This window comes from Asterias amurensis, chromosome 19 (assembly GCF_032118995.1).
Source record: "Asterias amurensis chromosome 19, ASM3211899v1".
Lineage (NCBI taxonomy): Eukaryota > Metazoa > Echinodermata > Asteroidea > Forcipulatida > Asteriidae > Asterias > Asterias amurensis.
The window spans coordinates 14,764,688-14,787,725 of record NC_092666.1 but is presented as its reverse complement, the minus strand read 5'-3'; the positions used below and the strand labels follow the sequence as shown (position 1 = coordinate 14,787,725).

Below are 23,038 nucleotides of genomic sequence, written 5' to 3'. Positions count from 1 at the left end.
TTATACTGCCAACCTCTCCCCATTACTCTTTACCAAGTGAGGTTTAATGCTAATAATTATTTTGAGTAATTACCAATAGTGTCCACTGCCTTTAAAGGTATAAAACATTGTGAGAAACGGCTCCCTCTGAAGTAATGTAGTTTTCGGAAGAGGTAACTTCTCACTCGAATACTAAAACAACTTCAGTGGTGGTTTCAAAAAAAAATAGCTTGTCAAGTAGAGACCCTCATTGTGCGTGTAGCTTACATGTACATATTGCAAACCGAGTTTTAATTTGTATATTACATACTAAATGAATGTTATGTAATCTACTTTTAAACACTTAAGTCGGAATATTGACCTTGGAAAAGTGTTAATAATATTCTCATTATAAAATTCAAACCGAGAAATAGAATCCCCATACAGAGAAATACCTTTGTCCGCAAAATTTTAGCAACAAATTTGTGGAAGTATCTTTAATTGAAGACGCCACAAAATCGCCGTTGTTTATATTATTATGATTGCCGAAAAAGGGCAAAAATATTGTTGTAAATTACCGAAATAAGGCAACAATATTTTAACTGCCGAAATAAGGCCACAATACACGTTTAAAAAAATCATTGACAAAATTAAAGCCTTCTTTGTCTGCAAGAAAGGAATGTTTGAATGAATTCTAGTTTAAGGAATCAATAAAACCACAAACACCCAAAACGGAAATCGGATAAGCTCATTTTAAAAATTGGTACCAAAACAAAAGAGTTGTTTTAATAACCTGAAGAAGACAAAACCCTAATCACAATGCGAGTTTCTACTCACAACCAACGCGTTAAAACAGATGGCCCCAAAACCAGACGTGTGAAGAAATCTATTCATGGTAGATGCATCCCCACAGTATACGTTCAAATCCAGCAACGGTCGACTGGAATTTTTAATCAAGTACCTTTTGTACTAAGGTTGCATTATGAGGCAAACAGACGTCTAGTTTGTTAATCACTGGCATTCTAGTACGTGGATAAGACCTAGACAGCAGTCGTGTTTCGCAGTGGGGGAAAACTAGACATTGGAAGATAATTCCAGTTGCATGTTGCTTCATTTTTGGGCCGTGAAATATTCTAGCACTCTGGTTGTATGTTGTAAATTTCGTATGAGACATACAGAGCTAACCTTTGCGATGCCGTCTTTCGACACAGAAAGCACTCTACTCGATTGCAGTCACTGAGCTTATTGGTAAGTCCAAAGCATTTAACGGGACTATGTTTGATTACTTAGGCCGTGTCCGAAACGACGACTTCGGCTACAGCTACGTCTAGCTCAGCGCGTCCACCAGTGTTGAAGAATAGGCAGACGCGGGCGATCTAGCCGTAGCTGTAGCCGAAGTCGCCGTTTCGGACACGGCCTTATAGTACCTTTTCAGAATCAGGAAAGCATTTCATGGTTGTCGGTTCGAATCCCCCCAAGCTAACCGCTAATTTCACAATGACTAGAATAAGTATTGTCGTCTATTTACTGAATCACAATTTCTTGATTTGTGTAAGCCATAATGATAGACGTTAAATCAATGTTTGTATGAGCATGGAGGGTATTTTTTCTTCCTCAAGATTGGCTTTTGCCAGCTTGGCGTTTATCCCCTTGTGGGAGTTTGCTGAGTTCCCTTGACGGGAGATCATCTACAAGAACCCCCAAAACCCAAACACCTTTTTGAGCACGACGGGTTTCAAATAATGGTATTGACTGTGTTGGGTGAATAAGAAGTTATCCACGATTTGAATTGACCACTATGTGCCATTTTCAGTGATGCACGTGCATTTAAACTCGCCTGCTCGCCAAATCATGACCTTTTTAACCATCGAATACTGGGCCGTGCAAGAGGGCATTGTAACCCCGTGGTTGACCATGAAGCTAAGGGGTGATTGAACCGTCTCTTCGGTGCAAGATGCGGCGCGAGTGTGCCCATGTGCCCGGTGGCGAAATATGGATTTATGTTCTCGTGACACTACGGCCGCTCCATAGTACTGGCGATTAGTTGCATATAAAGTATACTGTCATTACTTCTCTGTAAATTGCGATGCTTCGGGGCTTTTTCGACTTTTGATGATCGTTTATAATCAATGATAGACTAGCCATGGAGGAAGGACTCCGTTTATTATTCCGCAATAGATACAGTCTGGGATTAACCATAGAGTACTGTCCTTACTCTATGGATTAACAATGGATGAAGGTTCTCAAACGCACGCACATGTTACCGTCAACCAATGGTTAACCCGTAGTTTTGATATCTTCTAGTATCTCCGAAATGAAACTGCTCATGAATGAAATGTCCTAATATGAAAGAAACCGGACTGGAGACAAGGAATCATTTCATTGAAGGCACTGGCCACTATTGGTAATAAAATTACTCAAAACAATTGTTATAATAGCATACAAACTTACTTGGCAACGAACAATGGAGAGCTGTTGATTATGACACATTGTGAGAAACGGCTCCCTCTGAAGTAACGTAGTTTTCGAGAAAGGAGTAATTTTCCTCCAAAATATTTGAATTTGATTTCAAGACCTCAAGATTAGATTTTGAGGTCTCGAAATCAATCATCTGAAAGCACACAACTTCTGCTACAAGGGTGTTTTTTATTCCATTATTATCTCGCAACTTCGACGACCAAGAGTTCAAATTTCACAGGTTTGTTATTTTATGCAGATGTTGAGAAGACTGGTCTTTGACAATTACCAAAGGTGTCCAGTGTCTTTAACCATCTCACTTCTGTTGATTCTTCGCCCATAAGAGGGCGCTCAGTCTACTAATTTTCATAATTATTCGAGATCACCCATTCGGGATCGAAACCATAGCTCATGGTTTCTCTCTGGCTACAGCACCAGTCACGTACCGAAAGTGCACAATTGCAAAACTAACGATCGAGTCCAAGACAGAGCCGTTAATTTGAAAAGGGTCTGCAAAAACACAATGTAAATATTTCACAGGCCGCTAGTTTCCCTCTACTCTTCGGACACAGACTTGATCATGACTCAGACCCGAGTATTGAGACTGAGAACTTGGATTCAGACGCGACCTTTGAGATTCATGACTTAAGTTCCCTTTGAGACTCATAACTCAGACTCACCATATTTGAACTTTGAGACTCTAACTCAGACTCAGACTCGAACTTTGAGACTCATACCTCAGACTCAGACTTGACCTTTGAGACTCATCATTCAGACTCAGCCTCGACCTTTGAGACTCAAAACTCAGACTCAGACTCGAACTTTGAGACTCATACCTCAGAGACAGACTCGACCTTTGAGACTCAAAACTCAGACTCAGACTCGACCTTTGAGACTCACAACTCAAACTCAGACTCGATCTCTGGGACCCATGACTCAGACTCGCCTTATTTGACCTCGCGACTGATCGTGACCCCTCCTCCCCTAGATACCTAAGACACGGACGCAAGAAGGGGGTGGTGAGAACTCGAGTCCTATGACACACACTGTGCATACTAAAACATCTTCACGGGGGAAAAAACCCGAGCAGCAGTTGGCTTTTAATCTGCTTTGATTGTTTAGACTATAGCAATTATTATGACCGCTTCTTCCCTACACCCCAACCACTGTATGCCTTTAATTTGCATAACGGGAATACATTTGCATGCAAATCAGCAACAGCTAGGGAGTCATTAAGTCCCCTCGCCTCTCGAAGCGGTAAAACAAAATTCCCCCAGCGCCTTGTACGAAGTGAACATTAAAGGCTCTGCCAACATTACGGGCACGTTGCCTTCTGATTAAATTTATACTCTGTGCTAAAAAATTGACTATTATAAAATTAATATGGTTGTGTGTTTTAAGAGTCGAACATAACGATCCACACAGTCATGCATACTCCATGGTTTGGTTTAATTTTACTCGTGAACTAACACGTCCGCCATTTTGTAGAATCACATTTTTTACTCTAATTCAAAATGGCTGACCGTATGTTACAATGGTTGGATATCCAGAGTCAAATACATGTGTGTTTTTTTACATCAGTACGCACTAATAATTGCAGTACACTGTAGGTGGTTCAGTGCATGAACCCTTTTAAAAGGAATTGCAAACAGCAAAATGTTTGAGAGACTTAAAGAGTGCCCCTTTAATGCAAACAAAACATTATTTTCGTACATAGTCACAAGGGAGCTATTTAAGGAGTATAACTGAAGACACGCTTTAAGTAATTGCAAAAGAGCCGAGGCTAGAAACGGCCGAAGGTTTGTAATGCAATCTCAGACCGCGCCAATTTTGTGGTGATTAATTTGAAATGACGTCGGAACTGAGAGGCGCGCTTTCTTCTTCAACTTGATTGTTTATTCAATTTACGTTGAGAGATTTCTTGCATCGAAACTAGGAAATCAAAAGGTTAATGAAGTCAAGAGAGTAGGAACAATAATTGTTAAAATATTTATGTATCTGGGGAGAAAGGTATGGTTATGGTTTAGATTAATGTGAAAACTGTTTTGAATTTCGAGACCACACCGGTCCTCCTCAGAGCAAACACTTCTCCCAAAAGAGTTATACATTATACGATGCAAGATTATGATCAAGTAAAACTTTAAATATAACTTCTTGTTATTCCTTTAGTCTCGGCCCTCTCGAATCCCATTTATATACCTGATGGGTAAAGACAAGAAAATATTTAAAGCGCGTTGCTTAAGGACACAAGCGGCCGACAGAACCTAAAGTCTGATCAGATGCACTCACGAGACGACACAGCTAACCAAAAACACATTCTTACCAAGTAGGAAAAACAGCAGAAAAAAAACGAACCAGTGAATGAGACAGAATTTGTGGAGTTCCCTGCAAATACTTTAGCTAAACTGAAAACGGTTTTCTATAGTTCCACAAATCCATCCCCAAAGGACTTGTGGCAAATTGACTACTGTACGTCAGTCATTGTGTCATGGATTTGACTGTGTGACAGACATGTGGCATACCAGCAAGTATAAAAACCCATGACTCACAATACAAACAACCTCGATCCCATACCGCTCATGGCTCAAGCCATTGTCAATGACGAGTGATTCAACATCAAGTTTAATGAATTCAAAAACATGTTAATGACCCCCGTCACACTGTGATTCACGCTTTATGCTGAGCATTACTCTCCAAAGAAACTGCACAATTCGTTTGTTCCGAAAAGACAAAACAAAACATTCAAACGTCAGGGCATCTACTTCCATGGTCAGGGTGAACCATTCTCACTATTAGCCACAGTCGGGGACGAGTATGCCACAGTGTCACCTGCTTCTCTCGGCTGCACTTTTTGTGTGCTTCAGTTTGCACAGCGGCAGTAAAGCAAATAAACCAGTGATGTGTTCTGGTGAGGACTCAGGCTAGAATGTAACATATTGAGCCAGCTTTTTCAATTTCTCTGAACCGTTGGAATCGCAGTTGAATTTGAATATCTTTGCTTCGTGCACGCGGTAAGTGAAAACATCTCTTGGGTTTTGGTGGCAGCTCCTCTATTATTATTGTACAGTTAGACTTTGGTAAGTCCGTTCAGCATACACGACGAGCTACTGTTAAACCATAGAGCAAGGAAGAGCTTGCTCTATGGTTAAACCTGGGCATTCAGGTGCCATTCCACAAAAATATTGAAATTTCAAAAAAGAAACCAGTCTAAAATTGTTTCGTTTTTTGTGTGTGTTAAAATATCCAAACGTTGATGGTGCATTGAAACATGGAGGTAGAAAAGAAACGAACATGTGTCGATTTCACAGGATACGTGATCTTAACTGTGTATCAATGGAAACTGCTTACCAAACAGAGTAATTTCTTACTCACCCAAATAAGGTACTTTCTTTCTCGCCCAAATAATGTAATTTCTTACCCAAATAATGTAATTTCTTACCCAAATAAGATATATATCTTACTCGCCCAAATAAGGCAGTTTCTTACTCGCCCAAATAAGGTAATTTCTTAGTCACCCAGATAAGGTATTATAATTTTTTGGCTCACATCGGGTGAAAGAGTGACAACATACAGGTTCAACATTTTAAACGACATATTCTTAGTATGGTGGCCCCGAAGGGACACAGCCAGTCGCGGATATTATTTTCACGACGTTGCCAAAATATTCGCGACTTGTCATGAATAAAGTCACGACGTCGCAAAAATATTCGCGACTTGTCGTGAATAAATTCACGACGTCGCGAAAATATTCACGACGTCGCGAAAATAATCACGACTCGCTGTGTCCCTCCTGGGGTCGATTTCACAAAGAGTTAGGACTAGTGCTAACCTAGGACTAGTCCTAGGAGATATGAAAGCGTATGGCTAGTCCTAAGTTAGGACGAGTAACTCGTCCTAACTCGAGATAAGACTAGTCTTCACTCTTTGTGAAATCCACCCCAGGGCCACCATATCTTATTAAAATATCTTTCTGAAGACCAACTCGACCGATCCAAGGCAACGTGTTCCTTTAAGGGCTTATTTAAAGGTACTGGACACGTTGTCAAAGACCAGTATTCTAACTTGGTCTATCCCAACGTATGCATAAAATAACAAACCTGTGAAAATTTTGGCTCATTTAATCGTCGAGTTTACAAGAGAATAATGAAAGAAAAAAAAACCTTTTGTTAATTGCGTGAGAAATTACCTCTTTCTAAAAAAGCATAAAATAACAAGCCTGTGGAAATTTGGGCTCAATCGGTCATCGATTATGCGAGAAAATTATGAAAGAAAAAACACCCTTGTTGGACGAATTTGTGTGCTTTCAGATAGGAATAAAAGACTTCTAGCAAGAAATCTTTTATTATTTTAGTGAGAAATTACCTCTTTCTCAAAAACTACGTTACTTCAGAGGGAGCTGTTTCTCACAATGTTTTATACTATCAACAGCTCTCCATTGCTCGTTGCCAATTTGTTATGCTAACAACTATTTTGAGTAATTACCAATAGTGTCCAGTGCCTTTAAGCCGCACAAAAATGAACAGCATTAGCATAAGGTTTTTTTTTAATGGCTATTTTAACACGTGGCGAACTTGAGTTTAATTTAAATCGAAACTCTCTGTAACTGCAGCTGACACAGCCAAACAAGTCAGGACGCGACCCTGCGACAAACAATGAGTCATACGGGAACACATTCCTCGAATAACAAAATCAATGTTTGTGTGTTTCATTGTCGGGCGTTTTTTGTTGTCTTTGAATAGTTATGATAATCCATTTCCTTTGATAGAACCATTCACAATAACGTCTGGCGTCCTTGGTATTGTATCCTGTGTAATGACAACCTTAATGTAGTTGGCAGCAGAAATCACTAACTGGTTAATAACTAATTATATTGTTATTTAATAATATAATTCTCTGTATTTTTTTATTTTTTTTATTTTATTTATTTTATTTTATTTTAAGCACAGGCCGTCCAGGGAAGGGCAAACGTTTATAAAAAAAGTCATCAAAAAAGATGTACCCTCCCAGACCTATCTCATAAAAAGTTCACATTTATATACTATACATTAAACATTCTAAAATTGCAGTAAAAATTTAAACAAAAGATGGTAAGTAAAAAGCAATTACACAAACGATTATACACAAGAACTACCGTATAAAACAAACCACAATAAAACCAAGGCCCTTAAAAAAGTATATAACAACTAGAGAGAATTTCACTTGTCACAGACAATTCGTTCAGCTGTGTGAGCAAAAACATTTTGGCTAAAACAGTTCAGGGCAAAGCAAGAAGCAAAATATTGACAGAGAAAGCAAAATAAAAGAAAAGGAAATATGACTTGTTTACTCGGTATTAAAAATGGATACTTGTGTTTTTCACCTGTGGATAGTTTCGGGAAAATCAACCTCTCTATCTGCCCCTCTCTACCCTTTAACAAAGAGAAACCCATACGTCCGCGAGACAATCAATTTGTGGCGCGTCGTGCCCGAGCGGTTATGAGCACCAAACTCAAGCTCCGGTGTTTCCGATCAGCAGAGTGTGGGTTCGAGTCCCTGTCATGACACCTGAAAACTCATCATGGAGAGAAAGGGTTAACCCTGGTGTTTCTGGTTCCCATAACAAGCACCCTTGTTTACAAGTTTCCTAAGGCTTGAGAGCTACAGTGATAAAGTTCATGAGCAATCTTTGGTTTCATTACCACAAATATTCAAGAACACAAAAATATTTATGTAAATTTATTTAAATTTATGTTAGTTTATAAAGAGAAGCTCTCAAATAATGAAATTATGTCACTGATTAGTGGTAACAGTACCACCAGTGGTAATAATGGCAGCGCCAGACGAACGGGGAGTTTACCACAAAACACGGTACGGGCAGAGCGCTGTGTGGCACATAAGTCGCACCGGTTCATTCAATCCTCGGTCTTTTGTACACTTTAATTCCGCCTCTGATTTCTCCAGTGTACTAATGTTTGCATATCCTAGTTCATAAAATACTCATTCCTGCTGGGGGATTTAACATGTTTCCCCAGTTCCATGTAGCTAGGCTGCGCATGAATGTAGCTCAAAGGTTGGGTTGTATGTATGAGTGATTCCTGTCTGTGTTTAAAGGTGTATTAGCACAAAAAGGTTGGAATGGTAGTGCATTCTGCTGCACCAGGCTCGTAGTTTGTGGATGATCATGTCTTACAGACTACGAAGGGGTGACCCTGTTTCAGCCCCAGGAAGAGTAGGTGGTAACCCCAGTGTTTCTGGTTCACATAGCAAGCACCCTTGTTTCCTCTGAGGCGAAGCTACAGAGATCAAGGTCACTTATGAGGCATATTGGTTTCATTACCAGAAATAATAATAATATGATAATAACATAATGGGATAAATATGAAGGTATGTATCGTAGAGCTCCAGTGAATACCTCGTAACTTTTTGGGCACCATGGGTATAGAACAAGTTTCTGCACAACTTGTTAAGAGCATTTTTCGGGGAAAATATTAATTAAAGGTAGTTCATTAGACTCGTGTTTCATTTTGGATGCGTATATTTTTAACAGGAGTCCAGTGGTAATTGTCATGTCTGCAACCACCATGTTCCCTCCCGCTCACATCTCATGTAAACCAAACTCGAGCTAGAAGTGAAATAGTCTGATCCTACTTTATTTCTCACACCACTGTTTTCACCCTTTAGTGTCAAGGATCCTAAACAAACAAACTGGCTCTGTAAAATAAAACACTGGTTGTCCCGTATTCAAAATGCACAGGAAATTAAGGAAACTGTTGGGGAAAATGGTATTTTGGCGCCTTTGTTGTTGTTATGATATTAACTCATTTTGATAAATAGGGAGCCAGACGAAGAAGGCTGACGTGCCGAAGTTCATAGCTTTCTTTCTATTTGCATATAATATAAAAAAAAAACAGTCATGTGTGCCTGCCGTCTACATACGACAAACAACTATATTACCATCCATGCAGTACGGCGACCGTATGGGGTTCAAGGCTTGTTAATGTTCAACAACGTGTGTACGACAGCTAGATTAAACTGTATGTTAATGCGCAGGCACGACCGTTGCGTTTCAAACGGTGGTTGTGTGGCACGTGCGTTGCTTGCGTGTAGCAATGGCCATTGGACCCCATCACGCCGCGGGCCGCTGTGTTTATTAAAGGGGGGTGTCTAGAGAAGTCAAATGTCTGAAGCTAAACTATTTTACGAATTAAATTAAATGTATTATACAGGTTGGTAGAGCTTACAAAATAGTGTTCATGTTCTGTGTGGTCAACCATCTACATGAAATACAAAATCCGTAAAAGTTTGGACTTGCATGCGTCTAGAAAATAACTGAAAATCTATTTGAAAAAGTGTATTAATTTTGCCCATACACCGATAAACTTAACTTAACTTAACTTAAATGCATTTATAAAACGTTTTAACACTGTTTCAAAGCGCTGTACAGTCAAGAAAAACATTGAAATGCAGGATTAAAAAACATGAGCAAAAAAAAACAATATTTTTTTTTTTTAAATACACAACAGTTAAAAAGTAGCAAAAATTTAGTAAAAACATTAGCACTTTATACTCAGTACTTTCCCGTGTCCTGTGGAAAAAATATCACAGGCATATTACTCGGGTGGGATTCGAACCCACGAACCCGCACATTGTCAGCACTCAAAAACAATGTGCTTAATATTTTGTTGTAGGCCTAAAAACTGAAATGAGCTGTGCGAGTTCAGGTTCTCGCATACAGTTTTCTCGAGTATAACCTTCATTTCAGAGGAAATGGCTTTGAACTTGATATTTAGTTGAGCTTTCAAACTAAAATTTAACTCTATGGTGATGTCGTGCAGTGGATTGTATTTGTTTTGCCAAGTTAGTATCCAAACATCACATAAAAGCATTCCTTGTCAGCTTTCTTGCAACGAAACACGCGATTCTGTTCTGGGGCTATTCACTCAGAATATTTGATACATCTAAGTTTATACCCTTCTCTTTTTAAAGGCAGTGAACACTATTGGTAATTAATGGTAATTACTCAAGATAATTGTAAGCGTAAAACTAACTTGGTAACAAACAATGGAGAGCTGTTGATGTGAGAAACGGCTCCCTCTGAAGTGATGTAGTTTTCGAAAAGGAAGTAATTTTCCACGAATTTGATTTCGAGACCTCAGAATTAGATTTTGAGGTCCCGAAATCAAGCATCTGAAAGGACACAACATCTTGTTTTTTCTTACATTATTATCTCGCAACTTCGAGGACCAATTGAGTTCAAATTTTCACAGGTTTGTTATTTTGTGCATATGTTGAGATACACCAAGTGTGAAGACTGGTATTTGACAAGCCAATGGTGTACAGTGTCTTAAACCTAAATCTGGTAAGCACATTATTGTTGTTGTGCTTATCTGCTTTCCGCAGATCTATGAAATTGGACTCTGAAAGACAGGGGAGGCAAGTAAAAATTCATGAGATGGGAGAAAATTGATCTGAAATAATAGTTTGCTTCATTTGAGACATGACTTAGTTTGTGCTTCAGTGTATGGGAAACTGTCATTGAAAATTCAATTTGTGGGTTGGAGAGTCGAAACAGTTAATTTTGTTTTACTTGACTATTTTATGATTTTATTTTGTTGTTCTTTTGGAGGGAGCTAAATCCTGAGCCCAATTTCATTGCACAAATTGTGCTTTCCAGAATAAGGTTCCTGCTTACCTTTGCTTAGCAAGAAATAAGTAAGCAATAATTTCTTGTAAGCAGCTCTTTGAAATTGTGGCGTGTTGTCTATAATCTCCCTAGATCATTTTACTTTGGATATTGAGGCAAAACAAACCATGCACTTCGAGTCATGCATCTGGATATTTTGTAGCTTTTTACGAAGCAGACTTGCCTTTAGAGTCTACATAGTGTGGCTTTTAATACTTTTTGGGCAGAGATGTCAAAATCTTGTCTGTTTCCTCTGGTTCAAACACATCCCTGGGACTGCGACTTCTGCACGTAGCTTCTCCAAGCTAAGAAAATTTACAAACCCTGGGAATAATTATGTCAGTGTTTTCCTCCTCCCCTTATCCTCCCCAGGTCGATGATAGAGTAGCGGTGCTTTACCCGAGACCCTGAACAGTGCCCTTTACAACCTCGCTTCCATAGAAATGGATATACATCCGCATTTTTATGCCCTAGATGTGGGAATACAATAAACGGGTGAGCTCAATAAAGAGCAAGACCAGGACGAGGAAAGGTTGTGTAAAATATTTTGCATATTCATAATAAAAATAGACAAGTAGCCTACCTAGGGGGATATTTTAACCAACTAACTGGCAACAGCCAATCAGGTTATCCAGCCAAAATTACATTAAGTTTTTGCATTGTTGTGGCTGGTGCCCGAATTTTTGCTTAGCAAATAAATAAATTATGTAAAGCAGTTTTCTGCTTAACAGCTGTATGAAATCGGACACCATGGTAATAATATGACGAGGAGAGAGGGTGATCTTGGGGACGAGGTAGCGACCAAATCTAATTTAAACACCCTCGTTGATCGTCTAGCAACCGACTAATGGCGGCCCGTCAAGAATTGCATTAAATTACGAGAGCAGACCCTGGAATTATAGTCTGGCACCGGTGTGAATTACAGGATGCATTGACTCAAAATCCAATGCGTGGTTTTAAGGCGGACTGTGCAGACATAAATCACCCCAACTGAAACCATTCGCTCGGTTTTTGGAGACTAGAAATGGTTCGTAATATTTGACAAGGTTTTCCAAGGGACCCATGGACAATGCAAACATTGTTGTCTTTTCACACGAGGTAAAACTTTACAACCTTGCTACAATTTAGCAAGGGAAACGTGAGATGGAAAGGTTTGCGGTAGCATCATGTAATGATAATCTCTGAATGAGTTGGGGTGGTTCTGAAAAGAAATGTTGGTTTCAACTCGACGTTTCGATTAGTTCCTCTGATCGTCTCCTACAGAAAGCTGATTTCTGATGATACACGCTGCTTAAGTACCGATCAAGGGACACTTCGTGCTCTCGTGTTAAAGGGGCTTTATATTTTACACAATGTCGCCCCGGACCTGCCAGCTTTCCAGTATGTCAGTTTTCTCTGGAAATTAAGTGGAAATTCTTGCTTCTGATACATCTTAGTCGTGGAGTCATCAAATCTTTTTGTGTCATCCTTTTAGGTTTTTTGATGAGTGCTTGCTTAAGAATCTCCGTAGTGACAAGAACAGACATTATATAAGATGCAATCATTTTTGGTAAATCACATCGACATAATATACTTTTTGTATTTCTCATACGTGCAGATTTTCTGGTTTAACCTTGGCCATGTAGAAGTTGCCTCGCAACATCACCCATCCCTTTTATCTTCTGAAAATTATAGCCTCTGAATTATTAATGACTCATTTAAAAAATGTATAAAGACATTTGTGTGCAATTTCTATCTGTTTTGCAGCGCGCTGTGATCAAAGTTTGAAGTTCTTCCCCAAGACGGTGATGAAGACAGTGACACCAGACAATTTCTTTATATCCGGTGGAACTAGATTAACCCTGTGGTGTTAGAGCTTGGGTGCACCCTGTAGCGCTTCGGAGAGGCCCGGTGTTGTTTAACTATAAGAGGGTCCCAGTGGTTTACTTCCAAATCAGGTAAGTTTATGTTTCTCTGTAATCGAAGTCGGTTATTTACCCGGTCACAGTCACTGAATTATGGTTTACCCCGTGGTTTCTGTTTTCTCCGGGTTTGTTCGTTAAAGAGGCACTTTGTCTTTGGATGGGTGCTTCTGGTTATAAAAAAGTGTCTGTTTTTGTGGTAACACCAAAGATACTTTAACAAGTAAAATCATATCCCTTGAAATACGCGGTTTTTGTGTACAATTTCATGGCAGAACACGGTCATAGGGAGTGTATCTTTGGAAATGACCTCAAAAATAAATGACAATATAACTTAGGACCTTCTAGGCGAGCACTGCAACTGCTGATAATGTATGACAATCTGAGAAACAATTTCCCTTCCATGGAATGTTGTTTAAGAGTGAGAAGTCACTTCAAATATTCCTATCTGAGAAACGCTTATTACGCACAAAACGCTTATCGAATTGTGTATTTCCAATTAAGGGTTAATTAATATTCTTCCGCTCAAGATTTCGGCAATATCTCAAAGAGCTCAACAGCCTTTTGAAATGAAATCTTCACGGGTTAAAAAAATGGAGCGGTTCACAAACCAAAGACATACTTTGTCTTTAAAGACACTGGACACTATTGGTAATATTGTCAAAGACAAGTCTTCTCACTTGGTGTATCTCAACATAATATGCATATTAAAAACTGTGAAAACTTGAGCTCAGTTATATTGTTAGTCGAAGTTGCGAGATAGTACTAACAGAAAAAATACTCTTGTCACACGAAGTTGTGTGCTTTCAGATTCTTGATTTCGAGACCTCAAATTATAAATCTGAGGTCTCGAAATCAAATTCGTGGAAAATTACTTCTTTCTCGAAAACTACGTCACTTCAGAGGGAGCCGTTTCTCACAATGTTTTATACTATCAACCTCACCCCATCACCCGTTACCAAGTCAGGTTTTATGCTAACAATTATTTTGAGTAATTACTAATAGTGTCCACTGCCTTTAATCGTGTATTAAAATAAAATAGGGCAACAATATTTCCTTATGAAAAAAAACAACTAATGCAAGAAAACCAAAACGGGAAAAAAATATTGCAACTGTCTTAAAAAAACTCTGGGCGGATGTGACCCAATACATTGTTTCGTTTAGTTATCTACTGGCACCCTTATTGTTTTACTGATATGCAATCCGGATAAAGTACAGCAACCCAAACAGAGATAACTCAATCAGCTTACTGCTGAACTTTTAAAGTGTGCATTTGTTTCGCTTGGACTGGACATTATTTTGTTGTTTTACGTCAAAAAAATATTACGGAAAAAATGTTCTATGCATTTAAAACTAGCAGATATGGGCTTCGTAAATATGTGACGCGTAAAACAGCTTGTGTTTGTTTCGCCCTCCATTAACTTTTATGGAACAATGATACCGTGATCATTATAAAGTGCATCCGAGTAGCTAGAAGACACTTTGCAATATCATTATCATCAGGCATAAAATACTGCAAAAACCAGGGTGTTTAAAGGGAAGGTACACGTTTGCTAGTTACTCAAAACAAATATTAACTTAAGAACTGAATTGGTAAAGAGCATTGGAGAGCTGTTGATAGTATAAAACATTGTGGGAAACAACTCCCTCTGAAGTAACGTAGTTTTTGAGAAAGAGGTAATTTCTCACTAAAATATAAAAAGACTTCTAGCTAGAAGTCTTTTATTCCTATCTGAAAACACACAAATTCGTCCAACAAGGGTGTTTTTTTCTTTCATAATTTTCTCGCAACTTCGATGACCGATTGAGCCCAAATTTCCACAGGATTGTTATTTTATGCTTATGTTGGGATACACCAAGTGAGAACACTGGTCTTTGACACTTCCCAAACGTGTACCTTCCCTTTAAAATTGGGTCAATGCAGTCACTAAATAATATCAATGAAATTTACGGCACTTTACCTGGCACCCTAGCTGCCAGGTAAAGTGCCGTAAATTTTACCATGGAAGTTTTGTAAATTGTGCCTTGAAGGGTTGGTTTTGCAAAACTTCCACTGTGAAATTTACGGCACTTTTACCTGGCAGCTAGGGTGCCAGGTATAGTGCCGTAAATTTCACCGTTTTTCACCTCTCTCTTTTTTTCAGTGTAGTGGTTATAATGTTGCAAGAAAGAAAATAAATGCATCACTTTGGGGCCTCTCTTTATAAATATTTATTTTAGTTTCTAACAACATTTTGGTTGGTACATCTGTCTGTGAGCAACAGTCATACCCTTTTTCCATTTAAATGTTTTTATCTCAACTGTTGCAATCAGTTTAACACAAAATTGCTTTTAACCTGTTTGCATATTATTTAAGGCAACCCGTGGTATCAGTGGAACTTGTGCACCGTAATCGGCTATCATAATAATCAATTAATATTCACAAGGTCTGGCAGACAAAGAATGAAAATCATAATGGGAATGTTTCACCGTGTGTATGGGTATAAATATGTAGAGGTTATTCGATATGTTATCAATTTAATGTTTTTTTTTATTCCTAATGTTTTTGTTAAAGTTGTTGCCCAATGTTTTTAAAGATGTGTTTTAAAAGGTGGTATAACAAGTTGGCGTTGTTGTAGTCATTGCTAATGTCGTTGTCTTAAAGTTGTTGCTGTAATGTATGTGTTGTTGTCGTCTTCGTTGTTGTTGTGTTGTTGGAGTTGTTGTCGTTGTCGTGTTTTTGTTGTCAGTGTTGTTGTCATGTCGTCAATGTATACCGGTAGTTATTGTTATTGTTGGTGTTTGTTGTTTTGTTGTGGCCAACATGACCACACACCATTCACCATACCAGCACTTAATTATCTATCTTCAAGACGGAAACGTCTTCTCGATGCCCAAATCACCTCCCAAGATTGTAGGGGATTCAAATTACAAAGTCAAGAAAACCTCATAGTCAAGACAGTGGAATTCTCAGCGGGGCAATGGAACCGATATTCTCCTTCTGATAAACTAGGTATTCACCTCGTCGTCTGTCTTAATCGGCCGGTCCTTATTCGGGGAGCAGTCGGTAGAGTTTGTCTATTATTCATTTCCATTCTCGGAACGGGAGTCGGTTCATTAACTCCTAAAGGGAAAACAGCCTAACTCGAAAACGTCATTTGGAAGGTCATCAGAGGCTAACTTACCATAAAAAAGACCAGACGTCCTTTTTTGTTCTGTACACCAAATTCCCACTGTCGTTTATAGTGCTTTTTAAAAGACATTTTTCTTTTAAGTCGATTAGAAAAGAAAAATCAGGAACATTTTTTAGCATGTCAATTCTAAAAAGCATTATGAAAAAATGCCGTCCGTTGGGGATCATTACTGTGATGCCTCAATCCATTACTGGAGGTCTTTATTCCTGGTCATTAGTGACGGTGTCTGACCTGGTCAATTATTATACGTGAAAAGAAAATTACAATTCTCCAGAATACATCTTTGGTGTTTGACAGTTTCCGGTTTGTAATTAACACAGGGCTAATGACACGGTGCTCTACGCGTTAAAATGGTTTGACACACAAGAGTGTGTCACAATAATGTTTAAAGGTTCTGGACACCTATGGTAGTTGTCAAAGACAAGCTGTGAAAATTTGCACTCAGTTGGTCGCCGAAGTTACGAAGAAAAGTTAAAGAAAAAATTCCATCGTTGCGAAAAAAGACGCGTGTGCTTTCAGACGCATTAGAAAAATGGTACCTTATTTTTGTTTAAATCAGCACCCCACAATTGACAAAGTAACTTAGCCAATAAAATCCATTTTGGCACGAAAATCCAGCTGGTATACATAATAAAACGCTTCAGCTGAAGATTTTATTATTTGATCGAGAAACTGTCATTCCTCATAAACTACGTCACTTCAGAGGGAGCCGTTTCTCACAATGTTTTATACTATCAATCTCTCCCCATTGCTCGTTACCAAGTTAGTTTTTATGCTGACAATTATTGTGAGTAATTACCAATAGTGTCCAGTGCCCTCATGATGCAAAGTCAAATCGTACATGGGGCTTGGAAAAGGGGGCCTAGCTTGAGATCCCAAACCTAAAATCATGTTTCTAAAAAAGTCCCGTATTCCTGATCCTCTCCTAATCTCATCCAGTCCGTCTCGTCTTCCTTCCCATAGAGAAAACCCCAAGACGCCATGGGAGACTCCTTCCAGAACTTCTTGAAGCAGCTCGGTGAGAATATCTCCGAGGAGGAGTTGACAGCCCTAGCGGCTGCCTGTCAAGACGTCATACCTAACGAGGAGAGGGAACGTATACATAAACAGAGGGAGCTGTTCGACTACATGGAGAAAATCGGCAAGCTCGGTTGTGGTAAGGATTTTAGACCCTTGTAGCGCCATCAAGCGACCTGTCTGAAAAAGTAACACAAGGGCATTTTACATGAGACTAGTCCCCTGTCTTTACCACAGGGAAAAAGACAGGTAATGGTTTTACAGAACCAGTGATTTCATTGGATACAACCAGTGATTACTAATCTTGGATACAACAAGTTCATTGGATAAAACTTGAAGTGACGTAAGCTCTCTAGTTCCTAAGTGACGTTTGGCAGCTGCACTTTCGGAGGTCTGCATGATCTGACTGCATTATGCAGCATCGTGCATTTATGTTTGTATAATAACTTGTACAAATTGTTATAGCTCCATGCCTGTACAAGGATTATATGCGAGTCAGTTGAAAGGAAACTCGACGGGGATTGACGTATATGAAAGGCTCGAGGTAAATTTCTGGCGTCATTTTTACGCACCTGGAAGTGTGGACGTCAGATCCGTTTACCTTAAAAAAAAAAATTTTCCTTTTTTTTCTTTTTTTTTTATACAGATAACTTGTCCTACCTTGAACATGCTTTGGAGAAGATCTGCCGGCCGGACCTAGTGACACAAATCTTGGAATATAAACAGTCTCTACCAACCAAAGATGACCAAAATAAAGAAATATCCGGCCCTGCAAGGAAGTACAAAGGTGGGTTTGATTATGGTGGCCCTGACGGGACACAGCCAGTCGTGAATATTTTTGCGACGTCGTGAATTTATTCACGACAAGTCGCGAATATTTTTGCAACGTCGTGAATATTTTTGCGACGTCGTGAATTTATTCACGACAAGTCGCGAATTTTTTCACGACTAGTCGCGAATTTTTTCACGACAAGTCGCGAATTTTTTCACGACTAGTCGCGAATTTTTTCACGACTAGTCGCGAACATTTTCATGACGTCGTGAATATTTCTGCGAATATTTTTTCAGTAGCTTGAGTGTGTAATTACTGTATTCACGTTGACGGCTTAGTAAGACTAAGTAAAAGCTGTCCCGTACGATGATGGATCCGGAGGAGAATTCCGACTCTTGCAAATCGATGGTGGGTTATTTAAACAAAACTAACGTTGACGTATGGCCCTTACGGTAGGCCTACGAGGCCTAACGTTATAGTTTTACTAGTACTTTAGTAGGAGTAGGCTATCCTATGCTAGGCAATAAACGTTGGCACTTTCACTCTTCAGATAAAACATAACGTTATATGTCACCCGAGGTAAATTTTACAAACAACCCAATAATAAGTTTAATTATAATGTGTTGACAATTTCAGCAAATAAATTTGACAATTTTTACCTGAAATGTTAGAGCAATTTGCGTTGTTATTTCCAACTTGAAACGGCAGGGTGCAACACATCACGTAATCCCCCACCAAGTTTAACTGAAAGATTAATCCTTTGGCATTCAGAATTATTTGGGTTTGGAGTAATTCAACCTTGAAAACCCCCGAAATATTGATGAAAGTCAGACACTGTTTTTTCGAACTTCGATAACAATTCTACTGGATAAAACATGGCCCCATACACATAGCTGAGTGGCTACAATCTTCATAGCTTGGCTCTCTACGCGTGCCGTGTAAGAATTACACACTCAAGCTACTGAAAAAATATTTACGACTAGTCGCGAATTTATTCACGACTAGTCGCAGAATTATTCACGACGTCGTAAAAAATATTTGCAACTAGTCGTGAAAATATTCGCGACTAGTCGTGAAAATATTCGCGACGTCGCGAAAATATTCGCGACTTGTCGTGAATAAATATACGACGTCGCGAAAATATTCACGACTGGCTGTGTCCCTTCAGGGCCACCATACTTGATAATAGATTTAAAGTTTTTGGGAAAGAAGTAATTTTCAAGTTAAATGTTTGAATTTGATTTCAAGATCTCAGAATTAGATTTTGAGGTCACTAAACTAAGCATCTGAAAGCACACAATTTCGTGTGATAAGGGTGTTTTTTCTTCCATTATTATCTCAACTTCGACGACCTATTGGGCCCAAATTTTCAAAAGTTTTTAATTTATGCATAATATGTTGAGAAACACCAAGCGAGAAGACTGGTCTTTGAATAATTATTACCAATAGTGTCAAGTGCTTGTTAAAAAGCTTTTTCTAAACCCGGTTTAAACGTAAGACGCGGCCGCGCGAGTGCGAAACAAAATAATTGTGACTCATGCAATCAGTGACAAGAGAGTTCTTCTTCTTCAATTCTGCTAATCATTTTAATTAATTTGCACATCGCGCGTGAACATACCAATTTAACACACACAGTGATGGACATGACAGGCCGTGTCACCAGTATTTCTGACAACCAGTCCCAGGCAATTAGAAAAAGGCATTCACATTTTGAATGTTTACATTTTTTCTTGAGGATCGTAAGATTGTTTGCAAAAAAAACAAAAACAGGTGCCTGCAAAAACTGCCTCGTGTAATGCCGTGAGCGCAACTGTGCCAATACGCCTCTCTTAGTATTTATGCATGACGTCATAATTCGTACCCAAAATGAGGCTATGGGCGCACTCCCCCGACATTGATCTCCATTATACTGATAATGGAGATCAATAGTCCCCATCACCTGCAGTGAATGCGCCCATCGCCTCGTTTTGAGTTTCAGTTAGCGTGACGTACCTCATGCATAAAATATTAAGAAAGGCGTATGTCGTCCAACCAATTAACAGTCCGACATGTGACGTCACACTTAGAGGTAGCTGCTGGTTCCTGCCATTTTTTACATTCTTGCATGCACAACACACTATTGTACAGTACACATACTAATTGTATGCATTCAAAATAAAGTCTTGTAGGTAAACGTCATATTGTTGTGTCTTGTCCAGCCATTGAAACCAATAGGTTTTGCCAGTGCCGGCAGGGGACCAGTCTATGCCAGTTATTTACCAACGAATCACTGTTGTTTTTATGTTTTTCTTACAGCTATGAATAACGAGGCAGGTCAAGTTCCTGAAGACATCATATCGGGGTTAACCAAACTGGAGCTAGCTCCGCCCCCAACACATAAAAAGAAGGATGCAAGATGATGTGGTGAAACAGCGCCCCCATGCGTCGTGAAGTTTGGATTGAACTTATTGTCTACATTATTCAAATCTGTTTAAGAAAAATTAATGGTGTTTCTCTCGAGTGCTGTTAACTGGTTTCCGGAAAATCAGATAGAGAAACAAAGACCAAGACGAACACCAAAGCGGTTCGGGTTGGAAAAAGGGCGTAGTTTTTAGGTGAAAATATTATATTATGTTCAAAATTCTTAATGAAGCTGCATTCTTTGTCTTATAGACGTAGCTATAAAACGTCGTTAACTTAAATAACAATTGAAACCCACTGGGAAAAAAACTTTGTCCACAAAATCCTGGAACAATTTTTATGTGGGCAGACGTTTCTGCACAGCACAGTGTCTGTTTTATTAACACTGTTCACAAGGAAACCAAAGCCACACTTACCTATCAGCGTTTAATGTTGAATGAAGCAGCATGCAAGCCAATATTCTTATTTTAACAATAATCATCCAAACTCGAGGATGACCAATCTATTAACATACACACGCCTTGTAAATGATACAATTTTAAATTGTTTATCAAACTATAGTCTCTTGATGCAACACGTTATTTTGATCTTTTGTGGGTTCTGGATTTTGGTTGTCCTGATAAGAAGAGAACTAGGCTACGCAAGAAAAGTGTTCATTAGTGTTAGTAAAAATAAATTGAGTGATCGGTAAACGTTTAACGTTGTGACGTATTTCACCGAGTGCCTGGCTGATTGTGTACGAATTAGCGGCTACAGCTCTGGCTACGGCTAATAGTTCCTTGTCATCTTGCGTTGGATGCTTTGAATAGTACCCTAAGCCAAAGTCGAAGGACCGTTACCGTAGCCACTAAATGGATACGTCCACAAGTCAGCCCAGTCTCTGACCCTAATGGGCTTAGTTTGCATTATTCACCGGGCGACAAGATGATTGCGTGGAAGCGTATGAAGTGTTTAATTGGTGGAATTTTAAACGCAAGAAAGTTCATATTGAATTGTTGTTGTAAAATTTAAAATGATTGAAAATGTCCATAAATTTATTGTTATTGTGGTGTGGGGTCGACTGCATGAAAATGAAATCGGGGTCATTATACCAAACTTAACTTTTGTTCATAGTAAGCTATCTTTAAAAACAATGCACAATCTTGTATAGTTCGTATATTAAGTAAATCCACTGTAATGTTATGTAACCTAATAAGTTGTAAAACTGAGGAAATATAATTAGCTGTAACAAACTGCTTACCAAACAAAAGGACCTATGGCACGGTAAAAATGCAAAAAAAATTTTAATGGCCTGACGTTTCGACCCTAGCAGAGTCTTTCCTCGGGTTGACAGATGAACAAAATAATATTGTTGTAAAAAAAAGGTTGTAAAACTATAAGTTATAAGAAACCAGACCGTACTCTACAGAGGGCATTTTTCGTGTCTTAAGTGTTTCAAGCTTAAAACGACACATAATCTGTCACCCATGTAAGATTTCGCTCATTTTCCGTCAGGTTTTGTGAGGACATGTCATAATAATATTGTTCTCCTGAAGACGAGCAGAGTATACTGATCGAAACGTCGAGACCAAACCGGCTCTTTTCAGAGCCAACACTCACTCATAAGAGATTTACACAGGGTTGTATCCGCAAGTTTACTATTTTATTTATAGTTTCTTCTTAAAGGCAGTGGACACTATTGGTAATTACTCAAAATAATTATTAGCGTAAAAACCTTACTTGGTAACGAGTAATGGGGAGAGGTTGATGGTATACAACATTGTGAGAAATGGTTCCCTCTGAAGTGCCATAGTTTTCGAGAAAGAAGTAATTTTCCACGAATTGATTTCGAGACCTCAGATTTAGAACTTGAGGTCTCGAAATCAACTATCTAAACGCACGCAACTTCGTGTGACAAGGGTATTTTTTCTTTCATTATTATCTCGCAAGTTCGATGACCGATTGAGCTCAAATTTTCACAGGTTTGTTATTTTATGCATAATGTTGAGATACACCAACTGTGAAGACTAGTCTTTGACAATTACCAATAGTGTCCACTGTCTGTTGCAATTTTTGGTTCTTATGCAAGTTCGCCCCAATCAAGAAGCCACTTTAGGCATTCCTCAATGCTCTGAAGGGGCTACAAGAAGAACGATAAAACTTGAAAACAACCCAGGAGAGCTGGAGGTCATAATGTAATGGCTGCACAGGCTGTGAAGTCAAGGTGGCGTCGGTGTGTTGTCCCTCATTATGAGCTGAAGGAAGTTGACTGGGGGGGGGGGGGGGGGGGGGTATCAGACGAAAGTTCCTGGAGGACACGGACAAAACGTCCGGGAACAGAATCTTCTGCCACATCATTCCCCGGAGACTAACACGGCCTAATGTCCCCTTAGTGGAAATTAACATGGGCTGAATGAATGGCAATTCAAGAGAGGGCGCTATCACAATTCGCCGGGGACTAAACTTTATAAATATTGTGACATAGGTTTTAACCCTAGAGTGTAAAATTGTAATAAATAAAAGTATGAAATAAAAATGCATCACTTGAAATCTTTGAGTATCGTTTGTGTTTTTATATTATCCTGGGCCCAACTTCATGGAGCTGCTTTTGGTTAGAGGTTTGGTTTATTAAAAATCAAGTCATCCGTTATTTTTGCATAGCGCCACCACTCGGCAAGATCAAACTCATGAATTATTCAACAGGGTCACGTGAACCACA

General features: G+C 39.0%; 1 protein-coding gene across 5 annotated transcripts; it reads left to right on the top strand.

Annotated features, from left to right (window-relative positions):
* The first annotated feature begins 964 nt into the window (after positions 1 to 964).
* LOC139951676 (astrocytic phosphoprotein PEA-15-like) lies at positions 965 to 22,782 on the top strand. Of its 5 annotated transcripts, none has more exons than XM_071950673.1 (6): positions 965 to 1,206; positions 11,450 to 11,609; positions 12,824 to 13,014; positions 17,115 to 17,307; positions 17,815 to 17,955; positions 20,236 to 22,782. In XM_071950673.1, the coding sequence occupies exons 4-6, from the start codon at positions 17,133 to 17,135 to the stop codon at positions 20,337 to 20,339; spliced, it is 420 nt and encodes a 139-aa protein (XP_071806774.1). In that variant the 5' UTR covers positions 965 to 1,206; positions 11,450 to 11,609; positions 12,824 to 13,014; positions 17,115 to 17,132; the 3' UTR covers positions 20,340 to 22,782. The 5 variants fall into 5 exon arrangements, with proteins under 5 accessions (XP_071806774.1, XP_071806772.1, XP_071806773.1 ...); XM_071950672.1 differs by lacking the exon at positions 965 to 1,206 and adding an exon at positions 5,207 to 5,426 and having other exon boundaries at positions 11,450 to 11,572; XM_071950670.1 differs by lacking the exon at positions 965 to 1,206 and adding an exon at positions 5,207 to 5,426.
* Positions 22,783 to 23,038: the final 256 nt, after the last annotated feature.